This window comes from Salvia miltiorrhiza, chromosome 8 (assembly GCF_028751815.1).
Source record: "Salvia miltiorrhiza cultivar Shanhuang (shh) chromosome 8, IMPLAD_Smil_shh, whole genome shotgun sequence".
Classification (NCBI taxonomy): Eukaryota; Viridiplantae; Streptophyta; class Magnoliopsida; order Lamiales; family Lamiaceae; genus Salvia; species Salvia miltiorrhiza.
Window position 1 is genome coordinate 48485799 of NC_080394.1, and position 25866 is coordinate 48511664.

Below are 25866 nucleotides of genomic sequence, written 5' to 3' on the forward strand. Positions count from 1 at the left end.
AATTTCTCTTTGTCGTGACATTCTCCATGGCTATGACTAGAGAAATTATTGGAAACTTTTGGCAGATTCAGCCCTGACTTATCAACCATTATCGACAACTGTTGTTGGTTGATTTGCATGGTTGGCGTCGATGACTTGCTCGTCGACGTTGGCGGCATCGGTTGGTCGTTCGACGGCGTGCCGGAGATCTCAGCAAAGAAATCCATTTTCCTGAAGGGGGCGGACCTTCACCAATGGCTGCAGGGCGGAGGCGGAGGTGGCGAACGCCGGGTGGCGGAGCCACCAGATCGGGCCACCAGAAACACCAGCCAACACCCACCAGAACGTGTATACCTTCGATGGGATCCGAGGGCGAGCAGCGTCTGCAACCCTCTCTGCGCCTGCGTCCAGAGCTTTTGCGGTCGCCGGATCCAGCAGCCCGCCTCAATCAGAGGGCGAGCAGCGTCTGCAACCTGGGTCGTCTGGACGGACGGGCCGCGCAGAACTCTTCGCCGGATATATATATATATATATATATATATAAATTGAAACAAATCTAGGATTATTTCCCCCAATCAACTTTTTATTGTATTTCGGTTTTTTTTAAATCATCTTCAAAATGTTTTTTAAAAATATTGGGAAAAAATATATAAATGAAAACAAATTTAGGATTATTTTGAAGGGAATCTCTAAATTAATAGAAACAAATAAAATTAACATAAAATTCGCAAAATAAAAAAAAATAAAAAAAAAATGTGGAAATAAATCTAGGATTATTTTAGGAGAATCTCTAAATTAGTGGAATCAAATCTAAGATTATTTTTTGGAGAATGAAAATATCTAAATTAGTGGAAACAAATCTAGGATTATTTTAAGAGAAAGAGAATCTCTAAATTAGTGGAAACAAATCTAGGATTATTTTAGGTGAATCTCTAAATTAGTGGAAACAAATCTAGGATCATTTTTAAAAGAATATCCAAATTAGTGGAAACAAATAAACATAACATAATTTCCAAATAAAAAATAATAATAAATCTTCGAAAAAAACTAACATAATTTTCGAATATAAAAATACAAAATTTCAGGAAAAAAAATCGAAACAATAAAAAAATAATTCGTGGAAACAAAAATAGGATTATTTTTAGGAGAATCATAAAATTAATCCTAAAAAAAATAAAACATAATTTTCGAATATAAATAAATAATTTAATCATCAATAAAAATAAATAATATTAATTTTGAAAAAAAAATCTGGAAACAAATACATGATTATTTTAACAAGAAACAAATAATCAAAAGAATTCCAGAAATAAACTTCGAATATTATTTATATACTTTTTGAAAATAAAAAACCCAAAAATAAGGAAACAATAAAACAATAAATAAGGAAACTGAAAAACATAAATTTCGGATATCTTAAAACAAAAAATACAAAACAATAAAATCAATGTACTTAATAAGGGATATTTGGTAAATAAACATTTCTCTCTAAAATCGGTTAAGTTTGGGTTGATGCAAACAACTGGGTTTTAGCCGGGTGTCTTTTCCGATCTCTAAATTAGTGGAAACAAATCCATGATTATTTTAGGAGAATATCTAAATTAATGGAAACAAATTTAGGACTATTTTTAGAAGAATATCCAAAATTAGTGGAAACAAATAAAAAAAACATAATTTTCGAAAAAATACAAAATTTCAAAAAATAAATAAATTCGAATCAATAAAAAAATAATATGTGGAAATAAAAATAAGATTATTTTTAAGAGAATCATAAAATTAGTGGAAACAAATAAATAAAACATAATTTTTGAATAAAAATAAATAATTTAATAATCAATAAAAATAAATAATATTAATTTCAAAAAAAAAAACTGGAAACAAAAAAACCAAAAAATAAGGAACCATCTATAAATTTCGAGAATTAAAAAACAGAAAATACAATACAATAACAATAGGAAACTTAATGAGGGATAAATAAGTAAATACACAAATCAATTAAAACCGGCTCATTTTGGCTAATTCAAAAAAGCCCGGTTTTGACCGAGTGTATTGGACACTGGGTGTTCAAATCACATTTCCGGTTGATTAATACTAGTAAAAAACATTAGACTATGAAGGGTAAAATTAACCAAAAAAAAACCTTTTAAATTTCTATCCCCTTTTCTAAATTTGAAACATTCCCGCCCCGAAGTAAATGCCACTTGTAAAATTTTGAATGGTCTGTTTACAATCACGCGGATAGCTAAAGTTCCGCTGATTGCTGGCCGTTGGATCATCCTACCTAGATCCCACCAACAATCTCACATCGCACATCGCTGCAATCTCATTGGTCGAAGCACCACAACCCGGATCGTGAGCCTTCCCCGCGCAGTAGTACATATACTCATCTCCTTCGCCTAGCCATTTCATCATCAGCATCATCAAATTCCCCAACTCGATTTTGATTATTTCCAAAATATCACACAACACCCAATTCAACAATGGAAGGTGCGAGTGCAACCTCAATCAAGGGCGCCGGAGGCAGGCGAGGCGGCGAAAGGAAGAAATCGATACCGAAATCCGTCAAGGCGGGGCTCCAGTTTCCTGTGGGGCGCATTGCCCGTTTTCTGAAGAAGGGGCGCTACGCCCAGCGCATGGGCACCGGAGCGCCCATCTACATGGCTGCTGTGCTCGAGTACCTTGCCGCTGAGGTAATATTCGTTTATCTCGTATTAATTGGTTGTCGTGATTAGTTGTTTGATTCGATGCCTCTTTGGTTTGCAGGTGCTGGAATTGGCCGGAAACGCCGCGAGGGACAATAAGAAGAGTAGGATTGTGCCGAGGCATGTGCAGCTGGCGGTACGGAACGACGATGAATTGGGGAAATTGCTTCACGGCGTCACCATCGCTAACGGCGGAGTGTTGCCCAACATTAATCCAGTGCTTTTGCCGAAGAAGTCTGCGGCGGCGGCGGAGAAAGGCTCTGAAACTAAATCACCCAAAAAGGCTTAGTCATGTTATTGTGTTATTCACTTTTTCTAGATCTGATGTTCAGCACTTGTTTCTCTGATATATTTTAGCTGTTAGGTTTAGTCTTGAAAGTAAATAAATTATGAATAGAAGTAACTACTTTTCGTTTCTCTAATCTTGTTAACATTTGGATCAATTTTCGTGATGATAACCATTGATCTATATCTCATTTTGCACGATTAAGTTGTTTTTAATGTTATTTAAAGATCTGGGAAAAAAATTGAGTTGAAGTTAAAGGTGGAAGCAATATAAGTACTTGTATAGACACATTTCAGATCTGGAAGTTTATATAATTTCGATTTGACTAATATCCACATTCATCTGATCCTCTTCCAAATGCAAGCTTCAAGAATCGGAAATCTGGTGGAAAAATTCGTCAACACTGATCAGGCCAAGCAAATCCACTGTCAAATATTAGTCAGCAATCTTCACAATCTCGAGCCACTCTTAGTCCGCCAAATTTTGAAATGCGCCGCTCATTATTCGGCACGAACCACCCACTACGTCAGATCGATCCTGCGGTATATGCGAATTCGCGACGCTTTCTCCGCCTCGTGCACAATCCGTTATCTCTCTCAACACGGGCAGTTTCGAGATGCTCTTGCTCTGTATTCGGAGTCGCACGCTTCGGGAATATTTCCCAATACGTTTGCTGTATCTTCCGCGCTTAAGTCTTGCGCGAGGATTCTGTGCAAAAGTGGCGGATTGATGATTCATGGGCAAGTGCAGAAGTTGGGTTTTTGTGAGGTTGTTTTCGTGCAGACGGCGCTTCTGGATTTCTACTCGAAATTGGGTGATATGGCGGTTGCGCGTAAGGTGTTTGATGAAATTCGTGAGAGAAATGTGGTTTCTTGGAACTCTTTGTTGGGTGGGTACGTGAAGGGCGGGAAGCTGGCTATGGCGCAGAGCGTGTTTGATGAGATGTCTGAGAGAGATGTTGTGTCGTGGAACTCGATGATCTCCGGGTACACGAGGGCCAAGGATATGGAGCAGGCTTATGAATTGTTTCGTCGAATGCCACAGAGGAGTTCTGCTTCCTGGAATGCCATGGTCACTGGCTACATAGAATGTGGGAAGATGGAGCTTGCGCGAAGCTTCTTTGATGCGATGCCAGAGAGGAACAATGTCTCGTATATCACGATGATCTCTGCCTACTCAAAGTGTGGGAATGTGGAGTGCGCGAGGGAGCTCTATGATCAGCGCAGTGAGAAAGATCTGCTTCTGTACAATGCCATGATCGCGTGCTATGCTCAGAATAGCAGAGCAAAAGACGCGTTGCAGTTGTTCCACCAACTGCTGAAGCAGAACGCGAAATTTCAGCCTGATAAAATGACCTTGTCTAGTGCCATCTCGGCATGTTCTCAGCTGGGAGATTCGGAACACGGGGCGTGGATTGAATCGTACATGAAGGAAATGGGGATTGCTATGGATGATCACTTGACCACTTCTTTGATCGACTTGCACACAAAGTGTGGAGACATTGATAAAGCTTGCGAGCTCTTTAATGGCTTGCAAAGTAGGGATTTAGTAGCTTACACCGCCATGATACTAGGGTGTGGCATCAACGGTAGGGCAAAGGAGGCCATTGGTCTATTCGATGAGATGATCGACAGTGGCATGGTTCCAAATGTGGTGACCTTTACAGGTATATTGAGTGCTTACAGCCATGTGGGGATGGTGGAGGAAGGGTACCATTGCTTGATGTCGATGCAGAGACACGGGGTTGGGCCGACACCGGATCACTACTCGATCGTGGTGGATCTTTTGGGTAAGTCTGGGCGGGTGGAAGAGGCGTATGAGTTGATCAAGAGCATGGGTAGTGTGGCGCCGCATGCTGGAGTGTGGGGGGCATTGCTTCGTGCTTGCAGCCTGCACGGCAATGTGGAGGTCGCGGAGATTGCTGCGAGTAAATGCTTCGAGCTCGAGCCTGATAGCAGCGGCTATCGTTCCCTTCTTGCTGGGATTTACGCGGCTGCGGGGAGGTGGGAAGATGCTGATAGATTGAGGAGAGGTGTTGAAGAGAAGGGGCTTGTTAAGATACCGGGATCTAGTTGGATTCAGTAGCTGCTTAGATTTTGCTTAACGTGGGAATTTGGACACTTGATTATAATACTTGGAGAAAAGAGGAAACATAAAGCTGAGTAGAATTGTGAAAGATTGTTAATTCTTGGTTATTATCATGATGGAATCCAGTAGAATATTGTTCTACCTTTCTTTTATTTATTTATTTTGATTTGGTCATTTGAAAATTGGCTTGTTGTAATATTGTGGCTTAAATCGCATAACTAGTTTTGATCCGTTTACTTTTCTTTTTTTCTTCTTTTTTTTTTAAGTAAAATTTATTAAGCACGAGGGGTGCAACCCAATAAGGAGACAACAAGAATAAATGACAAAAAGAAAAAAGAACATGTTAAGGCATAAAGAGGGATTACAAATCCAATAATTGAGATTATAACAAGAAGTAAAAGGAGAAATGCTAGAAATTCAAACCAGAATCTAACTTTAATCTTGTAGACTAAGAGCATCCACAATGGTGGTGTCTTAGAGGGGTGTCTTAGGAGTGGGCCCCACCTAAGACACACTCCTCTCCAATGCATTGTGTCTTAGGTGGGTACTTAGATCTCCATTTCCACAAAATTCATATTTCTACACTTTTATTTTTAAAATTCAAATTTCATTAAAATTAAAATTCTACATTACAATAATTTAAATAAAATTAAAAACATAATTAAAATACGATAATAAAATTAAAAATAACATAATTTCCTAATTTAAATAATTCCTCGACGCTTGAGCACTTCTTGGACTAGGTGGTTGTGCAAGGCCAATTGTGCATCCGTCATACCCGTCGTGTCCTTGTTCAAGAGCTTCGTATCCATCTCCTCCCGTTTCATCTCGGCTTGCATTTTTTTTGGCCTCGGCGATTTCCCCCGTTTTGAGAGCATGCTCCTTCATGCTTTCGGCCACCTTCTCGAGGGCGTCGGAGAATGCCGATCCTCCTCCCAAAGACCCTTCTCCCTTCTTCGCCTTGCCCTTGTCTCGCTTTGCCGCTTTTTGGCCTTGGGGTCTCGCCGTGACACTCGGCTCCGAAGAAGTAGTGGTTGCTTCACCATCGGAGCCCTTCGACTTTTTGGCGGAGTGGACATCCCCGGCTTGCGACGTGAATCTTTGGCAGTCACGAAGCACTTTCCAAGCTTTGACGTAGGAGAATTGCTTCTTGAAATTCACCTCGAACATCGTCTGGGCTTGTTGGAAGATTTGATCGTCGCTCATACCACTCCCCCAATTGTCCTTGCAAGTGTTGTAGAAGCCCTCGAAGAATTTTGTCTCCTTTTGGACACGGGCGAAGTGGGACTTGAGATGATCCGGCTTTCGCGGCGGCGCTCCTGACGTATTGAGCGCGTTGAACTTCTCGGCGATTGCTCCCCAATATTGGAGCAACTTTTGGGAGGTTCCCAAAATTGGATTGTGGGTTGCCTCCGCCCACAATATTGCCACGAGCTCGGTTTCCTCGCTAGAATATGCAGCGCGGGTGCCCTTGGCTTTCGGCTTCACCTCCTCCGGCTCTTCTTGAACATTGGCGTTCGCCGCCGGCGTAGGAACATTTCCCGTAGCCAAGACATTCGAGGCTTGTGAAAATGGAGCAAACCCCATCATTGGAACCCTCGATCCGCCTTGTTGCTCCATGTATTCATCGAATTCACGATCCATCTTTGAAAATGTAGAAGAGAGAATTTTTTTTGGGAGAGAATTGTAGTTGAAGATGTTGGTGAATTTGAAAGAATGGAAGGAAGAGTAGTATTTATAGAAGGGGAAAAAAGAAAAAAAAATAAAAAATCAAAATAACCGTTGAATTTGCAACGGTCGTTTTCTTTTTTTTTTTTTTTTAAAAGAAAATTTGGAAACGGTCGAATTTTGCCAAAATAGCCGATTTTTGTATTTTTTTTTTTAAATTGGGCGCGTCCGAAGGACGCGCCATCTCCTCTCCTCTCTCGCCCCGTGTTGTAGCCTCGACCCCGCCTCGCATCTGGGCGCCCCTCCAGCGCGCGGCCGCCTCCTTTGCCCCGGATCGACACCGCCTTCGACTTTGGCGCTGTGGATGCTCTAAGTCCTCACTGCTGCATGTCGTGTTCCTGAAAACCAACCCATTTATGTGTATCCACAAATTTCACACCACACAAATTCACAATGCCTTCCACATCTCCGAAGATCTTTTCTTCATAGCAAATCCCATATGACTTGTAAAATAGTAGTCAGGATTGGAATGGCCAACATAATAAAATCCAAACCAATTATAAAAACTCATCCAAATCATGTGAGCAAATAGGCACGAAAAGAATAGATGCTCGACAATTTCATCTTCCAGCAAACACAAAGGGCATCTGACCTTATTGGTGTTGTTAAGAACATCTATTTTCGATAAGTTATGGCGAGTCAGTATCTTATTCTGTTATTCATAAAATGTTTTCATCAGAAAGTTGACGCTTTGCTTGGAGCAAATTTGCACCAAATAAATTTAAGCATTCTATGGGAGATGCTTCCCTAATTAGCTTGTTTTTTAATCTCCTTCTAAGTTGATTTTGATGAATAAACTCCTTAATTCTAAGTCTTCCATATCCACATGTCCTTATCGCAACTTGGCTTTTAAATTTTAATCTGTTTACTTATAAATTGTTCTTAAATGCTTTTAAATTCAGCAAAAGTTAATTGTATCGTTTAACTTTTTTTTTTTTGACAGAAGTTCTATAGTAAGTTAATGAGGACCTTTTTACTCTACTACCAATACCATAGTTTTTGCCTTTTGGAGTCTATTTTTATTTACAAATATGTAACAAAAAAGAAGAAGCCAATTTAGGGCTTATAGAGCTACCAAATAAAAGATGCGCGATGTTTTTAAAGGGATGCCCGATTTATTTTAAATATCTAAAACTTAATTAGCAAAATGTTTCTCTCAATAAATGCTACAATTATATCAACATGATTTTTTTTTATATTTGACGTTGTTTTAAAAAAATTTAAATCTTCGATTTACTTAAAAAAATTAATGGTTTTTTTAAAAATTAAATTTTAGTTTTAATTAATTATATTATTTATTTTATATAATCATTATCGACAATGAATATCGAGAGTCAATCTGCCATTAAAAGCATCTTTGAGTATTCACTGAAATTCTAGTGCGTGCCTGTGCAAGCCCGCAATCAGTTTGATTTAATTAAAGTAATTTTTATTTACTACTTACTTAAAGTTTATCAATTTTAATCACGATTAATTAATTACTAATTATGATTTTAATTAAAATTTATCAAGTTTCTTTTAATAGGGGGAATTTACCTCTCTCACAATTTGGGCCGGCCCATAGTTGTCTTGAACTCCAAGAAAATTGCGCGCACCACTCTTCGCCAGACTCTACTGGAATGCAGCACAGATCATCGGCGTAGAGAGAAGGCAGACGAACAAGAATCTCACCAAGAACAGGAGCAATTTTTTAATAATCTACTTGAACTTTGCAGAAAACACAAGGCGATGCATTTCGTGGTAAGTGGATTAACTTGATTTCTGCATTTCGTTGGTTAGTTTAGTAAGAATTTAGAAATTGCGGCTTGTCTGCAAGGTGTTTGATGAATTGATTGTGAGAATCTTGTATTTGCGAGCTGTGTTTTTCAATAGTGAGTTTTTTTTTTGTTGTGTTTTGCAGAGAAAGTTGTCGAACAAAACCATTCTCATCCGTGCAGCGGCTTTGGCTGCAGCTGGTTCAGGCACATTCTGTTTCGCCACTTCTTCAGATCATAGTAAGGACTCCTTTCGTGTACCTTTGCTGTAAGATCGATATATAACAAGCATTATTCTTCAAGTAGTTGAATCCTTTTTACTTAATTGTTAATTTTACTATAAATAGATGCATCGATATCCGTTTCAATGCCTTTGCCGTTTCGGGATTCCTTAGCATGGCCATGGAGAACTATCGAGGGGAGCCGCCCATTTTCTTCATTTATGCTCTCAAACCATTCACAGCATGGTATATCTTATGTTTCCTCACTGGCGTTTGTCTTCTTCTTATATAGCCGTATCTGTTTCTTTCATTTTCAATTGATAGGTAACGTTTCACTGCAGGTCTTCTTCCGGTATCCTTTTCAATTCCAGATGTTGTGCCAGATCCGAATATAAGTGAAGGAGCTGCTCCGGATGCTGGAGACAGTCCAAAACACTCCTGCAATTGTCTTGGCCGTGATACTATAGCAAATGCAGCAGCCAAGCTAGGCCCTGCTGTTGTCAATTTGTCGTCGGTACCCGAAGGTTTACATTTTTCTTCCATTTTCCCCTTTCTTCTATTTTTTTTCTTCCCCTTCTTCCTTTTGTGATTTTGTCTCTTTTTGTAGGTTACGTGGGTGTATATATGGGCAAAAGCATTGGATCAGGAACTATTATAGATGAAGATGGTACTATCTTAACTTGTGCTCATGTGGTGGTTGATTTTCAAGGATCGAAGACCTTACCCAAGGGAAAGGTATGTTTTAATACTTGTTCATTCCTTTGACAGGAACGTGGGAGCAGTTGCCTTAAGCAGAAAAATGCGGCTACTTGAAGGATTACATGAATCTTTTCAATCTATGTATTATCTCTTCTGAATTATTCATGAATCTTGGAACGGAAGCTATCAAACATGTAACTTTGTCTAAGTTTTTAATTTCAGTTGAATACATCTTAACTGCATGTAGTCTAGACCCTTTAAACATAGTTATCACCATGCGATTTCCCGGATGGATGCTGGTATTAACATCCGTGTAATACACAAATATGTTCTTCTGGTGAACTCCTGCAAATGGAAAGCAATTTTGTGCATTATCCATTACAAGTGTTGTATCTGGTATACTAACCAACTTAAGAAGGAAAACCTGTCTGAATTTCTTTTGAATTTGTTACATATTTGCACTGGACTTTTTGGAAGCCTTTATATCACAAGAGACTATCAATATCTTGTCGTTCCTTTACCAGTGCCTACTGATCTATTTATTTGTGTGTGCATGTATGTATAGAGCATTTTACCTTTTCTCTACTTCCTTAAGAATTACAAGAATGCACAATTTCATTTTTAGTTACCAATTGAGTTTTGGATATTGCATAAGGTTGAAGTGACATTGCAAGATGGTCGGTCATTTGAGGGAACAGTGGTGAATGCTGATTTTCATGCCGATATAGCAATAGTGAAGATAAAGTCCAAAACTCCACTTCCAACAGCAAAACTTGGGACCTCGAGTAAGCTTCGCCCTGGGGATTTGGTGGTGGCTATGGGCTGCCCACTTACCCTTCAGAATACTGTTACTGCGGGTATTGTAAGGTAATTTACCTTTGCTGTCTCTTTAATGTATGTAGCGCCCATGCATACATGTCAAACTGTATAATACCATGAGCAGGAATAATATATTTTCTCTAACGCCTTTTTGCGCCTCTGCTTTTTTACATCTAGCTGTGTTGATCGTAAAGCTAGTGACATGGGTCTTGGAGGCATGCACAGGGAATATTTGCAAACTGATTGTGCAATAAATCCGGTAATCTTCTGATTTTCTGTATTATGATGTTGATGAACTTTCTTCACTTTCAATCTTCTTTCTTCTCTGGTTATGTTCTTTGCACCGTGGGGCTTGGTGTAAAGTTGTTCATTATGTGTGTGTGCACAGCACCTCTAGACAAGCTTTTCTTGTTAATAGGGATCATTATCTAAGATTCTGTGGTTCGTACTGTTTTATTCTTTATCCATATATGCAAAATAATTATCTGCAATGGCATAGTTATGGATGTTGGTTGTCAGAATACAACTGTGCGTTGATGTGACAAGTTTTTGTTGATTTATAATTGCCTTGTGGAACATGTATAAACGGAAACCGTTACTAGAGTTAATATAGGTTTTCAGTCTCTCTCTTCTAGGAGTTTGCTGCTAACCCTGGTCAGTTAGGTTCAAGCTATGTATTGGTAGAATTTACTGCAAAATGAGTCATTAGACACAATACAGTTCTTTCATTTGCCCTTTTAAACTATCGATATTGAATGATAGAAGATGTCATTATCAACTGTTCTGTTCTTCTTGGCATCTACTGTCTAATGCCAATATTTAAATTATTATGTATTAACTATAGGGTCTTTCGTCCTTGTATTGTTTGTAGGGTAATTCTGGTGGACCTCTTGCCAATATTGATGGAGAAATTGTAGGTGTTAACACCATGAAAGTGAGGGGGGCTGATGGACTAAGTTTTTCTGTCCCGATTGATTCAGTTTCAAAAATAATAGAGCACTTGAAACGAAATGGGTATGCTGTTCATTAAAAACTGTCTGTGTGTGCCAAAAGAGTTGATGAAAACCTAACTATATACTGTCTTACTTAGCACGTTTAGAGAATGCACATATGAACTGATCCATCAAATCCTATTTATGATTCTTGTTGTAATATCAGACGATGTATGTGGTTTATTATCCATTTATGTCCTCAAAATGTCATTTATTGAGATTTTTAAAGTGAATTTTGAGTATAACATCTCTTAAAACCTCATTTAAATTTCAAAATCTACCAATATCCATATCGATGAGTCCAAACTAGTACTGATATATCCGTGAAGGACCGATGTTTGCATCTTTTCAGTTGAGAATTAGGTTTTGTCTACATCTCTTCTTTGTCATTTTGTCTTATATATTTATTCGTTTTTGTATTCATTTCATGCATTAAAAACTCTTATCCTTATGACGTAGTGCAGGAGAGTTGTTCGACCTTGGCTTGGTTTGAAAATGATTGATCTCAATGATATGATTGTTGCACATCTTAAGGAAAAAAATGCTTCCTTCCCAGATATCAGAAGAGGAGTTCTTATACCTATGGTCAGACTATTTGCTGAGATGTATACCTTTATGTTCTTCTGCATAATTGAAAATTTGCCAAAGTTTCAATTGCCATATTATAAATCATTACTATTTTTTGTTAGTAGTTTATGTGCCATTTTTGCTTCATTGAGATATTCTTTTTATGATGAATGCCATCTTTGCTGACATAATCGATTACTCTAGCTGCTGCCTTCAAATGTAGATATGAAGTTGTTTTCTTCTTGATGGATTAAGAGGACTGAATAAGATAATTAGGCAAGAAAAGATGTCTATGCTTTTCAGCATTATGTGATAGTTACTCAGTGCCTGCGACGAGCTATTTATTACTCCCTTCGTCCACTAAAAATCGTCATAAAAGGGGACGGCACGGGTTTTAATGAAAATTGTTAGTGCATTGTAAGTGGAGGAAGGGTCCCACTTAAAAGTAGTATTAATAATGATAATTAATTGTAGTGTGAGTGGAGAAAAGGGGCCCACCATGTGAGAAACTTTCCAAAAATAGAAAGGGACTAATTTTTGTGGACATCCCAAAATGGCAAAAAGGGACTATTTTTTGTGGATGGAGGGAGTACATTGGTTTCCAATAACTGATTCTAATATTCTGTTTGAGCTATAATATATAGAGCTTCAGATGTAGCTTGCTTTGTTTTAAAATCAGATTATGGAATGGCTTTTGGCTTCATGTGGATCAATGTTGATATACACAATCACAAGCAAACATGAGAGATGTTACTTGAATTGCAGGGAGAAAATAAAAAGAAAAGAAAACCTTACAGTCACACTCATTCTTGTTTGAACTTCTGAGGCATTCAAAACACTATTGTTCATGTTCATATTTGCTGCAATAAGGCATAGCTGGAAGCAGAAAATTTTGGTTGATTGAGTCAATGCCAATGGGACCTCTTTCACCAATTTCAGGGAAAGGAAGAGTTGGATCTATCGTTGCACTAGCTGCTCAAATAATCATCATGTGTTTCATGAGTTGCACTATGAGGAAACCCTCTCCAATTTTTGAGACGAGAAAGATCTTATTTCCTGACAAATACTGATGGAATTTTTTTCTTTAACAGGTATCACCAGATTCCCCGGCTAGTCGTGCTGGGTTTCGTCCTGGAGATGTTTTAGTTGAATTTGGAGGGAGGCCCATTGAAAGCATTAAGGAGGTAACTATATTCCCTATAAATTCTAGTCCACTTTTGTTAAAGTGGAGAATTCTTTATACGTGGTATTGATTTGATTAAGACCTCAGAAAATTCATGTATGCATTGCTGATTGTTTGTTTTATTGTTCATCTATTTGAATACCATTTCCATCTATTAATGTTCTTATGGCTGCCAAAATACGGCTGTGGCTTACACTTTCTGCATCACCAAATCGGCGCGATGTTTTTCCCTCAGGTGATAGATATCATGAGTGATAAAGTTGGACAACCTTTCAAGGCAGTTGTGAAGAGGACACGCAATGTTACCGAGACTTTAACAGTGATTCCCGAGGAAGCAAATCCAGAATTGTGAATGACAGGTTTTTCTTCTTCTTCTTCTTCTTCGTTACTCTTCACCGTTTTGATGCTCCCATAGAAGTGAGCTATCAGTTTGTGTTGAGGTGAAAATAGCAGAAGCTTTCTAGATTATCGAGTACAGAAGGTGTGAAAGTAGTTTAATCTTTAATGTTTCTTCCTTATGTTGACAAACAGTGTCAGACAATAGGCATTCGTCTTAGAAATCTTAACTTCGGATTTGGTTTTGATACCCAATACAAAAACCCAAGTTATTTGCTTTTCCGTGGTTATATCACGGAAAATATTTATGCAACTATAGTAGTTATGGGTGATTTTATGTCTATTCTCTTTTACTTCATTTACATTTAATAATCCAACCATAGTTATGAATGCTCCGATTGAATCCTTAAGAACAAGGGTCGGGTTTTTGCAACTCAATACTTGTGAATTTTACGCAAAAGGTGAAAAAAATGTTTTCCCTGAATTATAGAAGTTTTGAGCTCCTACCATTTTTCTTTGCTTTCTGGCGCCGCATGTTGGAGGGTGGGGGGCGTTGCTTCGTGCTTGCACCCTGCATAGAAATGTGGAGGTTGCGGAGATTGCTGCGAATAAATTCTTTGAGCTCGAGCTTTGATAGCAGCTGCTATCTTTCCCTTTTTTGCTGGGATTTACTGCGTATAAATGCTTTGAGCTCGAGCCTGATAGCAACGGCTATTTTTCCCTTTTTGCTGGGATTTACTGCGAATAAATGCTTTGAGCTCGAGCCTGATAGCAGCGGCTATTTTTCCCTTTTTGCTGGGATTTACTGCGAATAAATGCTTCGAGTATGCAGCTGCAGGGAGGTAGATTGAGGAGAGGTGTTGAAGAGAAGGGGCTTGTTAAGATATCGGGATCTAGTTGGATTCACTAGCAGCTTAGAGGGCGATTACTCTGAAGGATCAATTTTGTTAGATAAAATAGTAAAGTTAATTCCTTATTTATTTAGATAGATCGAAATTTTGGGATACCTCAAAAACTTTGATTATTTTTTATTATTCAAACTAGTTTTATTTGATTCATATCCCATTGAAATAGTGAAATTGGAGAAACACTACTTTTGAAGGTAAAAATACTCAATCATGCTCCTCTTAGAATGCGCTTAACATGGGAATTTTGGCTAGTTACGACTTGAGCATTGTGAAAGATTGTTACTCCCTTCGTCCCGCAAAACTTGAGCAATTTCTATTCGGCACGGATTTTAAGAAATTAGTATTTTGTGTGTTAAATGTGGTAGGTGAAAAAGCGAATAAAATGAAAAACTTTTGCCATATAAATAAATTGCTCAAGATTCGTGGGACAATCCGAAAAGAAATACTGCTCAAGCTTCGCGGGACGAAGGGAGTATTTCTTGGTATTATCATTATCATGGTGGAATCCAATAGAATGGTGCTATCGTACATTTCTTTTAAGATTAATTGCATATAAATTACTCCCTCCGTCCGCCAAAAGTAGACCACTTTTATTATATTGGGCTTCCGCAAATAGTATACCACTTTCCTTTTACGGAAATGGTCCCACCACCCACTTTAAACTTTTATCCTTACAAACACTCTTTATTTACAATAAAACCCACCCCAAATTCAATCTCAACCACACATCCCATAAAGTGGTGGGACCCTTTCTCCACTATATCAAAAATCATCACCAATTTTATTAAATCCCGTGCCCAACCAAAGTAGTCTACTTTTGGCGGACGGAGGGAGTACTAAATTTTTAACAAATTCTCATTTTGCATATTAACTTTAAAATCTTTATTAAAATTGCTCAACTATTAATTTCTTCTCATTTTGCATATTTGTCCATTTTTCGGTCTAACTTTGGGTTTGAAATGATATCGTTTCCATCCAACTATATAGTACAATGTCAATTTTATTCTTCCACACAGTCATATTTATGCTACGTAAGCATATTCATGCCAAATGAGTATATTTATGCTATGTCACAACGATGAAAAATGGGAAAATATGCAAAATGAGAAAAAATAAATAAATTAATAGTTGAGTAATTTTACTAATGATTTTAAAGTTTGTATGCAAAATGAGAACTTGTTGAAAGTTCATTAATTTAGAGTCAATATATCAAACTAGCCTATTTCTTACTTTAATTTACTCACTTAAATAAAAAATGTAAATAATGACCAGCTTTTGTGTTAAATAACTAAACTACCCCCTAAGATTAAAATTAAAAAAATTACCCACAAATATATCATACAATACACTACACATTTTCAAAAAAAATATCACAACATATCTCCTTTCTCTCTCCCTCCTCTCACTTTTTCTGTGTACATGTTCTCTCTCTCTCTCCTCTTTGAAGAATGTGATGAAGATTACCCAGTCTTTTAAAACACCTTGTGATTTCAAATTTCGATCTAAGAAAAAAATCGATCGACGGAAATGGTTGCTTAAGGAGCTCTAGTTTATGTTGTGCAAATTATAGATCAATTCAAAGTCATTCCCTGTGTCTCTCTTTCTCTCTCTCTCTCTCGCTCTCTCTCATCATCGTGTCCACCATTGCCGGCGCGAGATCTTCGTCTTCGCCAACCGTTTCGATAACAATCGAATTGCCAAGTAAAATAACGCATCAGAGTTTGCTGGTATTACTTTTGAGATTTGTCAAATGAGAAAACTATCAATCTGCATTGTTTGCTTGTATTAGTTTTGAGGTTTAATTTTAATAACTTTGGTTCACTCAAAAACTCTGTTGGATATTTAATTACCACTAGAGTTTTTGAATTTATTACCAAATCTATGAATTTACAATTTAATGTTCTTGAATTCATGATCAGATCTATGAATTCACAACTTAATGTTTTTATCAAAACTGGATCTATTAATTTACAACTAAAACTAGAATTCACAATCAGTTTGATGAATTCACAACTAGAAATAATGTTAGTCGTGAATTTAAGTTTTAAAGCTTGATTTCACGACTAACAATATTTCTAGTTGTGAATTCATTTAAAACTTAAAGGGTTAAGTATCAAATTCACCCCTAACATAGATGTCCGTATCACGTATAGATCCCTATACTCGACTTGGGTTCAACGAAACCCCTAAAGTCTTAAATTTGGTTCAATTACACCCTCTGCCCTAACAGTTGTTTAACACTGTTAAGTATTTTAATTTTTTTTCATTGGTGGTGGGACCCACGCCTTGTTCTTCACCAAGCTCGCCGGAACCTAAACCCCAGCTACACTGACTCACAATTTCTCTTGAATTGACTCAATCAATTCCATTTTATCTAGACTCAGTCAAGCTCACTTTCAAAGACCCGCAACTTTTTAGATTAGATATTCTCAATTTCATCTTCTCACTCTCCGTCCATGGCGCCCCGATCCCAATCTCGCCTTCGTTTTGTGCTAGTCCCACTGCTAGCTGAAGGCCACATGATCTTGATGATCAACATGGCCAAGCTGCTGGCCGAGCACGGTGTCACTGCCAGCCTAGTCACCAAGCCGCACAACACCCCGCGTTTCGCCAAAACCATCCACCGCACCCGTGTCGCAGGCCTCCACATCAACCTCATCAAAATTCCCTTCCCCTCCGAGGAGGTCGGCCTGCCCCCTGGCTGCGAGAACCTCGACTGCGTCCCTTCGCGCCACCTCATACAACAATTCTACACCGCTCTCGACAACCTCCAGCTCCCTCTCGAGTAGTACCTAGCAGATTTAGATCCACCGCCTAGCTGCATCATCTCCGACAAGTGCCTCTCCTGGACCTTTGCGCGAAGATCGGCAACTGGCGTCCAATTCGCTAGAGTTTAGATATGAAAGTAAGAGAGCTCTGCCGATGTAGGCGAGCAAGAGAAAAGACAAATTGAGAAAAGGGGAATGCAGCTGGGGTTCAGGTTCCGGCGTGTTTCCGGCGAGCTTGGTGAAGAACAAGGCGTGGGTCCCACCATCAATGAAAAAAAAATTAAAATACTTAACAGTGTTAAACAACCGTTAGGGCAGAGGGTGTAATTGAATCAAATTTAAGACTTTAGGGGTTTAGTTGAACCCAAGTCGAGTACATGGATCTATACGTGCTAGGGGCCTTATGTTATGGATGGATTTGATACTTAACTCAAACTTGAATTCACAACTAACACTATTTAAGTTGTGAATTCACGACTAACAATATTTTTAGTTGTGAATTCAAATTTTTAAACTTGAATTAACAACCAATACTAGTTCTTCAGTTGTGAATTTGAGTTTTAAAACTTGAATTCATAACCAACATTAACGATAGCTGTGAATTCGACTGGTTGTGAATTTGTGGGAAATTTTTAAATTTTTATATGCAAGGGTAAAATGGTAAGTGTGGCTTATTTTTAATTTTTAATTTTTTAATTTTTTTTTAATTTTTTTTAATCTTATTGAGTAATTTTTAAATTTACTATTCCAAAGTGGCTATTTTCTTAATCCACTCATTAATTTATATGCAATTAACCATTGAGTCAATATATCAAACTAGTCTATTTCTTATAGTAAGTTTTAAACTTTTAATGAGGCTCGACCATCAGTTTGCGCCTATGCTCTAAAGGGTTTAGGTTTTTTTGTTTTTCACGTTTTTTAATAAAATCTCAATTTCAGTAGCCTATTTCTTATAGTAAATTAAAAATTTACCAACTCAAATATATTTTTTTTAAATTACCCAATTTTTGTGTTAAATGACTAAATTGCTCCTAACATTAAAATTTAAAAAATACCCACTAATATATTATCACAAAATACACTACACATTTTCAAAAAACAAATCACAACTCTCTCACTCTCCTTTTTTTTTTTTTTATGCAAGCGTTCCCTCTCTCTCTCTCTCTCTCGCTCTCTCTCCATGGGTGATAGGAGGATTCAATGCATCTGCGCGTTGACAATGGCATGAGAACGGATAATGTGGTACCACCGCTGGCACACGAGCCTCGCTCTCTCTTTTTCTTCTCTCTCTCTCTCTATTCTCTCTATCTGCAATGGTTATGTATTTGTCAAAATGATTTGGATTTTGAGTTGCTTATGATGTAATCTCTTATCAAATAACACCATCTTTCGGGACTGAGTTTCCCATGCTGATATTCTGCAATTAAAAAAAAAGTTCAAGAGAAATTTTTCAGAAAATTGCAGATTACACTCACGTATCTGCATTGATTAATAATCTTGAATTCACAACCAGATACTCTCTCCGTCCACGAAATGAGTACCCATTTGTGGACGGCACGGGTTTTAAGAAATGTATGGAGTATAGTGTGAATGGTTTAAGGGTCCCACTGTTTGAGTGTATTAATTAAAGAGATGTGTGGGGTACACTTGCCAAAAAGGGAAATGGGTACTCATTTCGTGGACGGACGAAAAAGGAAATATGGGTACTCATTTCGTGGACGGAGGGAGTATATGAATTCACAATTTATTTTTCTTGAATTCACGATCAGATCTATGAATTCACACCTTAATATTCTTGAATTCACAACTAACTTGATGAATTCATAGTTGAATTACAAGCGTTGGTGTGAATTCACAATCAATAAAACTTGAATTCATAACCAACACTATTTATAGTTGTAAATTCACGACTAACACTATTTTTAGTTGTGAATTCAAAATTTAAAACTTGAATTCACAACCAATACTAGCTATTCAGTTGTGAATTCGAGTTTCAAAACTTGAATTCACAACCAAAATTAATGACAACTGTGAATTCGACTGGTTGTGAATTCACGGGCAATTTTCAAATTTTTATATGCAAGGGTAAAATTGTAAGTGTGACTAATTTTTAATTTTATTTTTAAATTTACTATTTTAAACTGTCTATTTTCAAAATCCACTCTTAACCATTTTATTTATTTATTTATTTTTGTTTGGTAATTTGAAATCCGGTAAGCTTCATTTGAATGTAAAATAGCTACGTAATATTGTGGCTGAAATAGCAGAACTAGTTTTGATCTGTTTACTTATAAATCTATACTATATTAAAATGAGTAACTTTCAATTTCATATCAATTTTAGAATTAAGTGGCAATTTTATAGTTATAATAAAACTGAAGATTTATTTGTAAATTATATTTTTTCCTTTTATTTTCTTTTTCTTTATCTTCTTATTTTTATTTATTTATTTCTAAAATTATGAAATTCCACTAATTATATAATATTTAATATACATATCAAATTAAAAATCATGATAAGAACTTTAACTTGATATATTTTATTTAAATATTTGATTTAAAATGTAAAAACTATATTTATTTAAAGATTAAAATTCTAAAACATTCTCTCTCCTCTCTCATCTTTTTTTAATAAATCTAATTTTCAATTATTTTCTATTTTTATTTTTATTTTCACTTTCATTTTTTAACTTATATCCTATTTCCCTTTTTATAAGTATCAATTTTTATTATTATGAGATTTTCTTAATTTTTTTTTCAATTTTCAACTCAAATGTGTTTGTTAAAATTAAATTTTTATTATATTTATAAATATGATAATTGAGTTGATATCAATTTTATATAAATATAAAATAACAGTATAAAATATTTTCCATGCGAATGGTAGTTCTTAAAATGCTTTTAAATTGAGCTAAAATAATTATAACTTTTAAGTTTTATGAGTTTTTTTTTTTTTTTTGACAGGAGTTCTATAGTAAGTTAACGAGGACCTTTTTACTCTACTACCATTACCATAGTTTTTGCCTCTTGGAGTCTATTTTTATTTACAAAAAATATGTAAAAGAAAATGCCAATTTGGGGCTTCTAGAGCTACCAAATAAAAGATGTGCGATTTTTTTAAAGGGATGCGCGATTTATTTTAATATATCTAAAACTTAATTAGCAAAATGTTTCTTTCAATAAATTCTACAATTATATCAACTTGATAAAATTAATATTTTTTTTAAAATTATATACTATTAGTTATGATTAATTATTTTGTTTATTTTATATAATTATGATGCGTATTTCTGAGTCTGCTCATAGTCATATTATGTGGTCCATTGGGAATGGTAGGAACAGTTTTTGGGATGACATATTGTTTGGGGACCGTCCCTTGAGCTCATATAGTTATCCCAAAAATGGTCACACTTTTCCTCATGTTTGTGATTTTTTGCATGATTCTGCCTGGGATGATATTCACCTGCGTGCTTTATGTGATTTGCATGGTCTTCATATTGATTTAATAGCTGCTATGAGCCGGACGCCGATTGTGATGGGACGGAGGATGTGATGCGTTAGGATTTGACTAGCCACCGTGAGTTCTCGACTTCCTCTGCTGGGATCTTGTCCGGAGGCGGCTACCCAAGCAGACTCTATTTGCGGATATTTGGAGTGACTGTCTTACCCCCATCATTTCTGCATTCCTGTTGCATTTGATGTTTGGTTGTCTTCCTGTTCATTCCCGTCTACAGTCATTTCTCTTGCGTCTATGTGTCTTTGTTGTCAGTCTCCTCAGTTGGAGTTTTGCTTGCATGTGTTCCTGTGGAGAGAGGCTGCTTTGATTGTCTGGGCTCATTTCGACTCTTGGTTTCCTTCTGTGCATACACCTCTTCACACGAGCACTGATATTGCACGTAGAATAGATCACTGGCGGAGTGCCTTCCCTAGGGAGGCCAAGAGGCATCTTTCTTTTCTGATTCCTTGTTTGATTTTATGGTTTCTTTGGATGGAAATGAATAGTCGTAAGCATATGGCTACTCTTTTTCGTGCTTCTCACGTGATTTGGCAGGTTACCCATCATCTTCGTCTCCTTGTGGCGGCGGGCACTCTTTCTGATTCTCATTGGCGAGGATGCTCTCCCCCGGTCGACTTCATGCCACCAGCATCCCCCGTTAGGAGATCTCTCCGCTTCACTATTGTGCGATGGATCCCGCCAAATTCTCCTTGGGTGAAGCTGAACACAGATGGTTCTTATGATTCATAGGCGCATTGTGGTGTGGGTGGAGGAGTGGTACGTGATCATATTGGCGCCCTTCTGCTTGCTTTTTGCACTCCATGCGTGGCTTCCTCCAGTTTTGAGGCCGAGCTTGCTGCGCTGCTTGAGAATCTGAAGTTAGCTGTGACATTGTCTTCTCATATCTGGGTTGAGCTGGATGCTGCAGTGCTCGTTTTGCTCATGTCTGCTGGGCATCACGGTCATGCTAGTATCCGATATTTTGTTGCCTGGATTCGACTGCTTATTCGACACCGGCAGGTTCGATTCACTCACATCCATCGCGAGGGAAATCATCTTGAGGATTTTATGGCTAGGCAAGGGCATCAGACCCAGGCTTTGACTACTTTTGATTCAGAGTCTACTCCTCGTTATTTTCTTGCCCTAGTTAAGATGGATCAGTTTGGTTATCCTAACTTCAGATTTAGATATCATGTTGATAGCTAGTTTTTTTTATATATTTTACTTATGTTTGATTTTATCTCCTTTGTCTTCGGGATGTAGATACTTTTGGACCACATCTCTGTATGGTTTTATTTTGTCTGGTTCTTACTTCTTCAAAAAAAAAAAAAAGAACTATTTGAGTTGAAAACACTTATGGATTACCCAAGTTTGGTGTGAATTACGGAAGATGTTCTGAATTTCTAAATACCGAATAACAACTTCAATAAATAAAAACAACATACACCGCTTACCCTAATAAGCAAAGTGGAAATAATATATTGTACATAAATTCTTGAAGTAGTATGACCACAAAATAAAATATATTGTACATTCCTTGGGCCAACATAAAAATTGTCAGTTAAGATGCTAACATAAATATACAATTATCATCATTAGGCTCATCATATAAACAGTGGCAAGCTTACCTACTTGAAGGTCGTCTCTGAAGGAGGGCCGGGTCCATCATTTTTGGGGTTCAAATTTTTTTATATCTTCTTATATATTTTATTATTATAATCTAATAAAATATATTTCAAAAGAATTTTGAGGTCCAAAAAAATTATAAGATCTAATATCATTTTTTATGTATACTATGTGCACTGACTCTGTCATGAAACAATTAGAAAGTCTAATATCATTTTTTGAAAAATATAAGAATCAAAGTTTTGATACAAGTTTGACTATTGCTAAGAGTCTTGCATTTAATATGAATATAGAGCCAATATTTTCAACAAAACGTTGTATTACTAGAAAAAAAATAATTTGATGATGGAGAAAGTGTTGAAGTTTCATTATCACCCGAAGAGTCATTTAAAATTGAGTATTTTATAGTTATTGTGGACATGATCGCTTCTTTAAAATGTAGATTTAAATATATGAAATCATTTGATCATATATTTGGTTTTTTGATTTGATTCGAAAACTTTAAAATCTTTGGATAGTTAAGACATTGTTGTGTTAATTTGAAATCTACTTTTACTCATGATAAGATATCTGGTGTTGACTTAGATGATTTATTTAGTGAATTAAAAATATTACAAATTATATTGCCAAATAAAATAAGAGTGGATTTTGAAATTAACCTATTTGTTTTAGTAAATTTAAAAATTATCCACTAAGATAAAAACTTAAAAAAATGGTCACACTTACCATTTTACCCTTTACCTTAAAAAAAAATCTTTTACTGCCCCTGCCCGGCACACACCCCCCGACCCCGACCACCCACACCCAAGCCAATTTTTTTTTTACTCCCTCCCTGCCCCTGACCCCACCCCCTTCCACCCGACCACCCACCCTGTCTCACCCCAATTCTTGAAGGAATAAACTATAATCGAGGTGCGACTAAAATCATAGAAATAAACAAGGAAATAACCTTGTGGAATTCAAATTATAGGATAAAAGTCAGGGAACGCCCTTTGAGTGAAGAAAGACAAAAATCAAGTGATACTAATCAATCAACAACATTCTAAGCCTTAGGATCACAAGTTCGGTTTCATGCTTCCGATAACCAACGTTAAATAACATAGAGCTAGAAGTTGAGAGTCTAAGCTCGATAAGAAGCATAATTCAGAATTTAACATAAAAGTCTTAAGTTGGAGAAACAAAAGACAAATAAGAGCTAGTGCAACAGCGAAAGACAAAATACGGAGTTGAACCCTAGCCTCAGCTCTGCCCCGTCAGCACCGACCAATCAACCTGAAAACATTTGAAAGTAATTTTGGGCTAAGTACTAATGTACTTAGTGGGCTAGCATTTTTATAAACATTTCATAATCATAAGAGCAGTTTATCCAATTATACTTGACATGACTTAGAATGTTTTAAATTGAAATAACTTCTAAGCATGTTAAAACATTTTATTGTATTGCGCGCAATTGTCACACTCCCTTTCCGTTACTCGTTGTGATCCTTTTAGCCACCGACGGATCCATTTCTCCCGCTTTACTTGAACTGAGGGCGTAACCCAGTCAAGTTCCCATTTGGGACCCAATGCTCCGGAACACATCCCGTCGAGTACCCTTATAACGCCTCATACATGATTAGCGCCCGAATGGAGATCAACCCACCGAGTCAGCTAATAGGTGTACACAATTCTCAAATAACGTGTTAGGTCAAGAGAGAACCTCGATCGATTCATTGTTGCGAGCCTTAAACAGAGCAGAGTGCACAAAAATGTTTTATCGGATAAACAGTTTGCATTTTATTGAAACATTTAAACTCAATAGCTAAATCATACATTTGTAAAATAAGCCCACCTGATTAGGCAATGCCTGTCGTTTATTCTTAACTCTGAATCGGTATAGCAATGCTAATCCTCACGATCCACAAAGCCTACAAGAAATCTATAATCTTAATAGGTCTCCTGAATCTAATCTTAAGTCATGGTGTAGTGCTTATCATCCTATGATTCACTTAGCCGGGTTTTCAAAATTTAATAAATATTTGAAAACTAAATTTTTGAGTTAAGGACACCAACAATATCCTTGCTCGATTTTACTTAAATAATTGAATTAATAATAAAGTCAATTTAATCATAAATGATTTTATGCACAATTTTCGATGCAAATCTCTTTCATGCTTTAAAACATATAACCAATAATCACACTTAATACATATGCACATAATAATAATATTATGCAACTTAATCTTTAAAAATAATTAAAATAAATCAGTTTGGTCTAATTAAATATTTAGGAAATTAAATCATCAATCAAATATGTAAGGCAAATCAATTATAAAAATAATTTGTAGCCCATTTCTTAAATAAAATCAGAGGACCAATTTAATTAAATAGATCAGTCCAGTTTGAAAATTTTAGGGAGCCCATTTCGAAAATTAAAAGGGCCCAACTTCTTTAAAAACAAATCAGTCCAGACAAAGCCCAAACCCCCAACTCTATTTTCTCCCCTTCTTCTTTGTTAAACAACTCACGCATACACACACACCTCACACAACACACGCACACCCCCCACACAGTCGCCCAGCTCCCCACCCCTTCTCCCTCATCTCCGGCCAACGCCGGCCCACCTCCGGCGCAGCAGCAACCCCGGGGAACCCCGGTCAACGCCACGCCACCCTCTGACCTCTCTCTCTTGTCCCTCTCCCACGGAATACACACACGACGCACCACCTCAGGCCGCCGACTCTCTCTGAAATCCGGCGGCCGCAGCGGCATTGAAACCACCGCCGCCGCCGCTCGCCCAAACCCGAAGTCTTAAATCACCTCACTTCCCTCCTAACCTTCCTCTCTCTCTAAATCCCACTGGAACCCTAGATCCTCAAAATCTAGATTGACTGCGCCCTACCTTCAATTTCCGGCAGCGACGACGCCACACACGACGCCGCCTCCGCCCCATCTCTCTCTCTCCCTCCCTTTCCCTCTCTGGCTTCGACAGACAGCAGCTGCCAGGCCGCTGCCGCCGCCGCCGAGCTCCGACCCAGCCAACAGAACACACGCACCCTCGGCTTCATTCTCTCTCTCTACGCGCTCCGGCCAGACAGCAGCTCGGAGCCACCGCTGGCCGCCGCCTTCCCTCTCTCCCCTGACTCGACTCTCACCACAGCAAGCATACACTCAACATTCAACAGTCAACAATCAAGGCTCAAGTTTAGCACAGAATCAAGTTCGAATCTTTTTCCAACTTACAGGTCTTGATTTATTATGTAAAAACATTGCAAAAGCACAATTTGTAGTATACAGGTTTATGCAGTTGGTACTCATGCTTGTTGGTTTGTAAAATCTTAATGGTGTTTAAATCTTGCTGCGTCAATGAAAGAGATTGAAAGAGGGGTTTAAAGGCAAAACCTTGATTCAATGAGTTCTGCTATGGTGATCTTATTTCTGCAGAAAAGATTTGCAGAAAATGGTTAAGAGTTTGTTCTTGTTGATTCAAGAGAAATAAGGGGAGAATGAGATCTTTACCTGTTTAAATTTCGTTGCTGGGGTGAAGAATAGATGAACAAGGGAGATATTTAAGGGAGTAGATGAACAGGTTAAGGTACTTGCTGCAGTAGAAAGCATGGTAGCAAGCATGGGGTGAAGGAGTGAAAAGAGGAGCTAAGGCATGGGTGAGCATAGGTGAATAGAGTGGCTGAGGGAGCATGGCGTGCTGGTGCTGGTGCTGCTGTACTTGGCAGTG

The 25866-nt window shown here is 37.4% G+C and overlaps 4 protein-coding genes and 1 non-coding gene across 9 annotated transcripts; all 5 read left to right on the forward strand.

Annotated features, from left to right (window-relative positions):
- Nucleotides 1–2258: 2258 nt before the first annotated feature.
- On the forward strand, nt 2259–3103 carry LOC130996913 (probable histone H2A.5). The gene is made up of 2 exons (XM_057922177.1): nt 2259–2669; nt 2743–3103. The coding sequence occupies exons 1-2, from the start codon at nt 2460–2462 to the stop codon at nt 2968–2970; spliced, it is 438 nt and encodes a 145-aa protein (XP_057778160.1). The 5' UTR covers nt 2259–2459; the 3' UTR covers nt 2971–3103.
- Nucleotides 3104–3240: 137 nt separating this feature from the next.
- LOC130996910 (pentatricopeptide repeat-containing protein At4g22760) lies at nt 3241–5285 on the forward strand. Its single transcript, XM_057922176.1, has one exon. The coding sequence runs from the start codon at nt 3325–3327 to the stop codon at nt 5050–5052; it is 1728 nt and encodes a 575-aa protein (XP_057778159.1). The 5' UTR covers nt 3241–3324; the 3' UTR covers nt 5053–5285.
- Nucleotides 5286–8320: 3035 nt separating this feature from the next.
- Nucleotides 8321–14412, forward strand: LOC130996914 (putative protease Do-like 14). 5 transcript variants are annotated; one of them, XM_057922178.1, is made up of 12 exons: nt 8321–8523; nt 8684–8777; nt 8885–9004; nt 9100–9282; nt 9366–9493; nt 10113–10324; nt 10454–10535; nt 11148–11290; nt 11733–11853; nt 12927–13019; nt 13254–13377; nt 14187–14412. In XM_057922178.1, exons 1-11 carry the CDS (start codon nt 8512–8514, stop codon nt 13368–13370), a joined length of 1305 nt encoding a protein of 434 aa, XP_057778161.1. In that variant the 5' UTR covers nt 8321–8511; the 3' UTR covers nt 13371–13377; nt 14187–14412. The 5 variants fall into 5 exon arrangements, 4 of the variants coding, with proteins under 4 accessions (XP_057778161.1, XP_057778163.1, XP_057778162.1 ...); XM_057922180.1 differs by having other exon boundaries at nt 8933–9004; XR_009092884.1 differs by lacking the exon at nt 14187–14412 and having other exon boundaries at nt 12775–13019; nt 13254–13310.
- A 3968-nt stretch (nt 14413–18380) lies between these two features.
- LOC131002093 (small nucleolar RNA SNORD96 family) lies at nt 18381–18464 on the forward strand. The gene has a single exon (XR_009094171.1). It is a non-coding gene; the product is annotated as a small nucleolar RNA SNORD96 family (small nucleolar RNA).
- Nucleotides 18465–21255: 2791 nt separating this feature from the next.
- Nucleotides 21256–21731, forward strand: LOC130998579 (uncharacterized). Its single transcript, XM_057923996.1, has 2 exons — nt 21256–21302; nt 21365–21731. The coding sequence occupies exons 1-2, from the start codon at nt 21256–21258 to the stop codon at nt 21729–21731; spliced, it is 414 nt and encodes a 137-aa protein (XP_057779979.1).
- The last annotated feature ends 4135 nt before the right edge of the window (nt 21732–25866 follow it).

Bases quoted from the DNA above. Each gene is read 5' to 3' on its own strand.
- LOC130996913 (XM_057922177.1), top strand. From the start codon at position 2,460: ATGGAAGGTGCGAGTGCAACCTCAATCAAGGGCGCCGGAGGCAGGCGA. The intron at 2,670-2,742 runs GTAATATTCGTT...TTTGGTTTGCAG, and splicing joins TCGAGTACCTTGCCGCTGAG to GTGCTGGAATTGGCCGGAAA.
- LOC130996910 (XM_057922176.1), top strand. From the start codon at position 3,325: ATGCAAGCTTCAAGAATCGGAAATCTGGTGGAAAAATTCGTCAACACT.
- LOC130996914 (XM_057922178.1), top strand. The intron at 9,494-10,112 runs GTATGTTTTAAT...ATATTGCATAAG, and splicing joins AGACCTTACCCAAGGGAAAG to GTTGAAGTGACATTGCAAGA. The intron at 11,854-12,926 runs GTCAGACTATTT...TTTCTTTAACAG, and splicing joins GAGGAGTTCTTATACCTATG to GTATCACCAGATTCCCCGGC.
- LOC130998579 (XM_057923996.1), top strand. From the start codon at position 21,256: ATGGTTCTTATGATTCATAGGCGCATTGTGGTGTGGGTGGAGGAGTG. The intron at 21,303-21,364 runs GTACGTGATCAT...GGCTTCCTCCAG, and splicing joins GTGGTGTGGGTGGAGGAGTG to TTTTGAGGCCGAGCTTGCTG.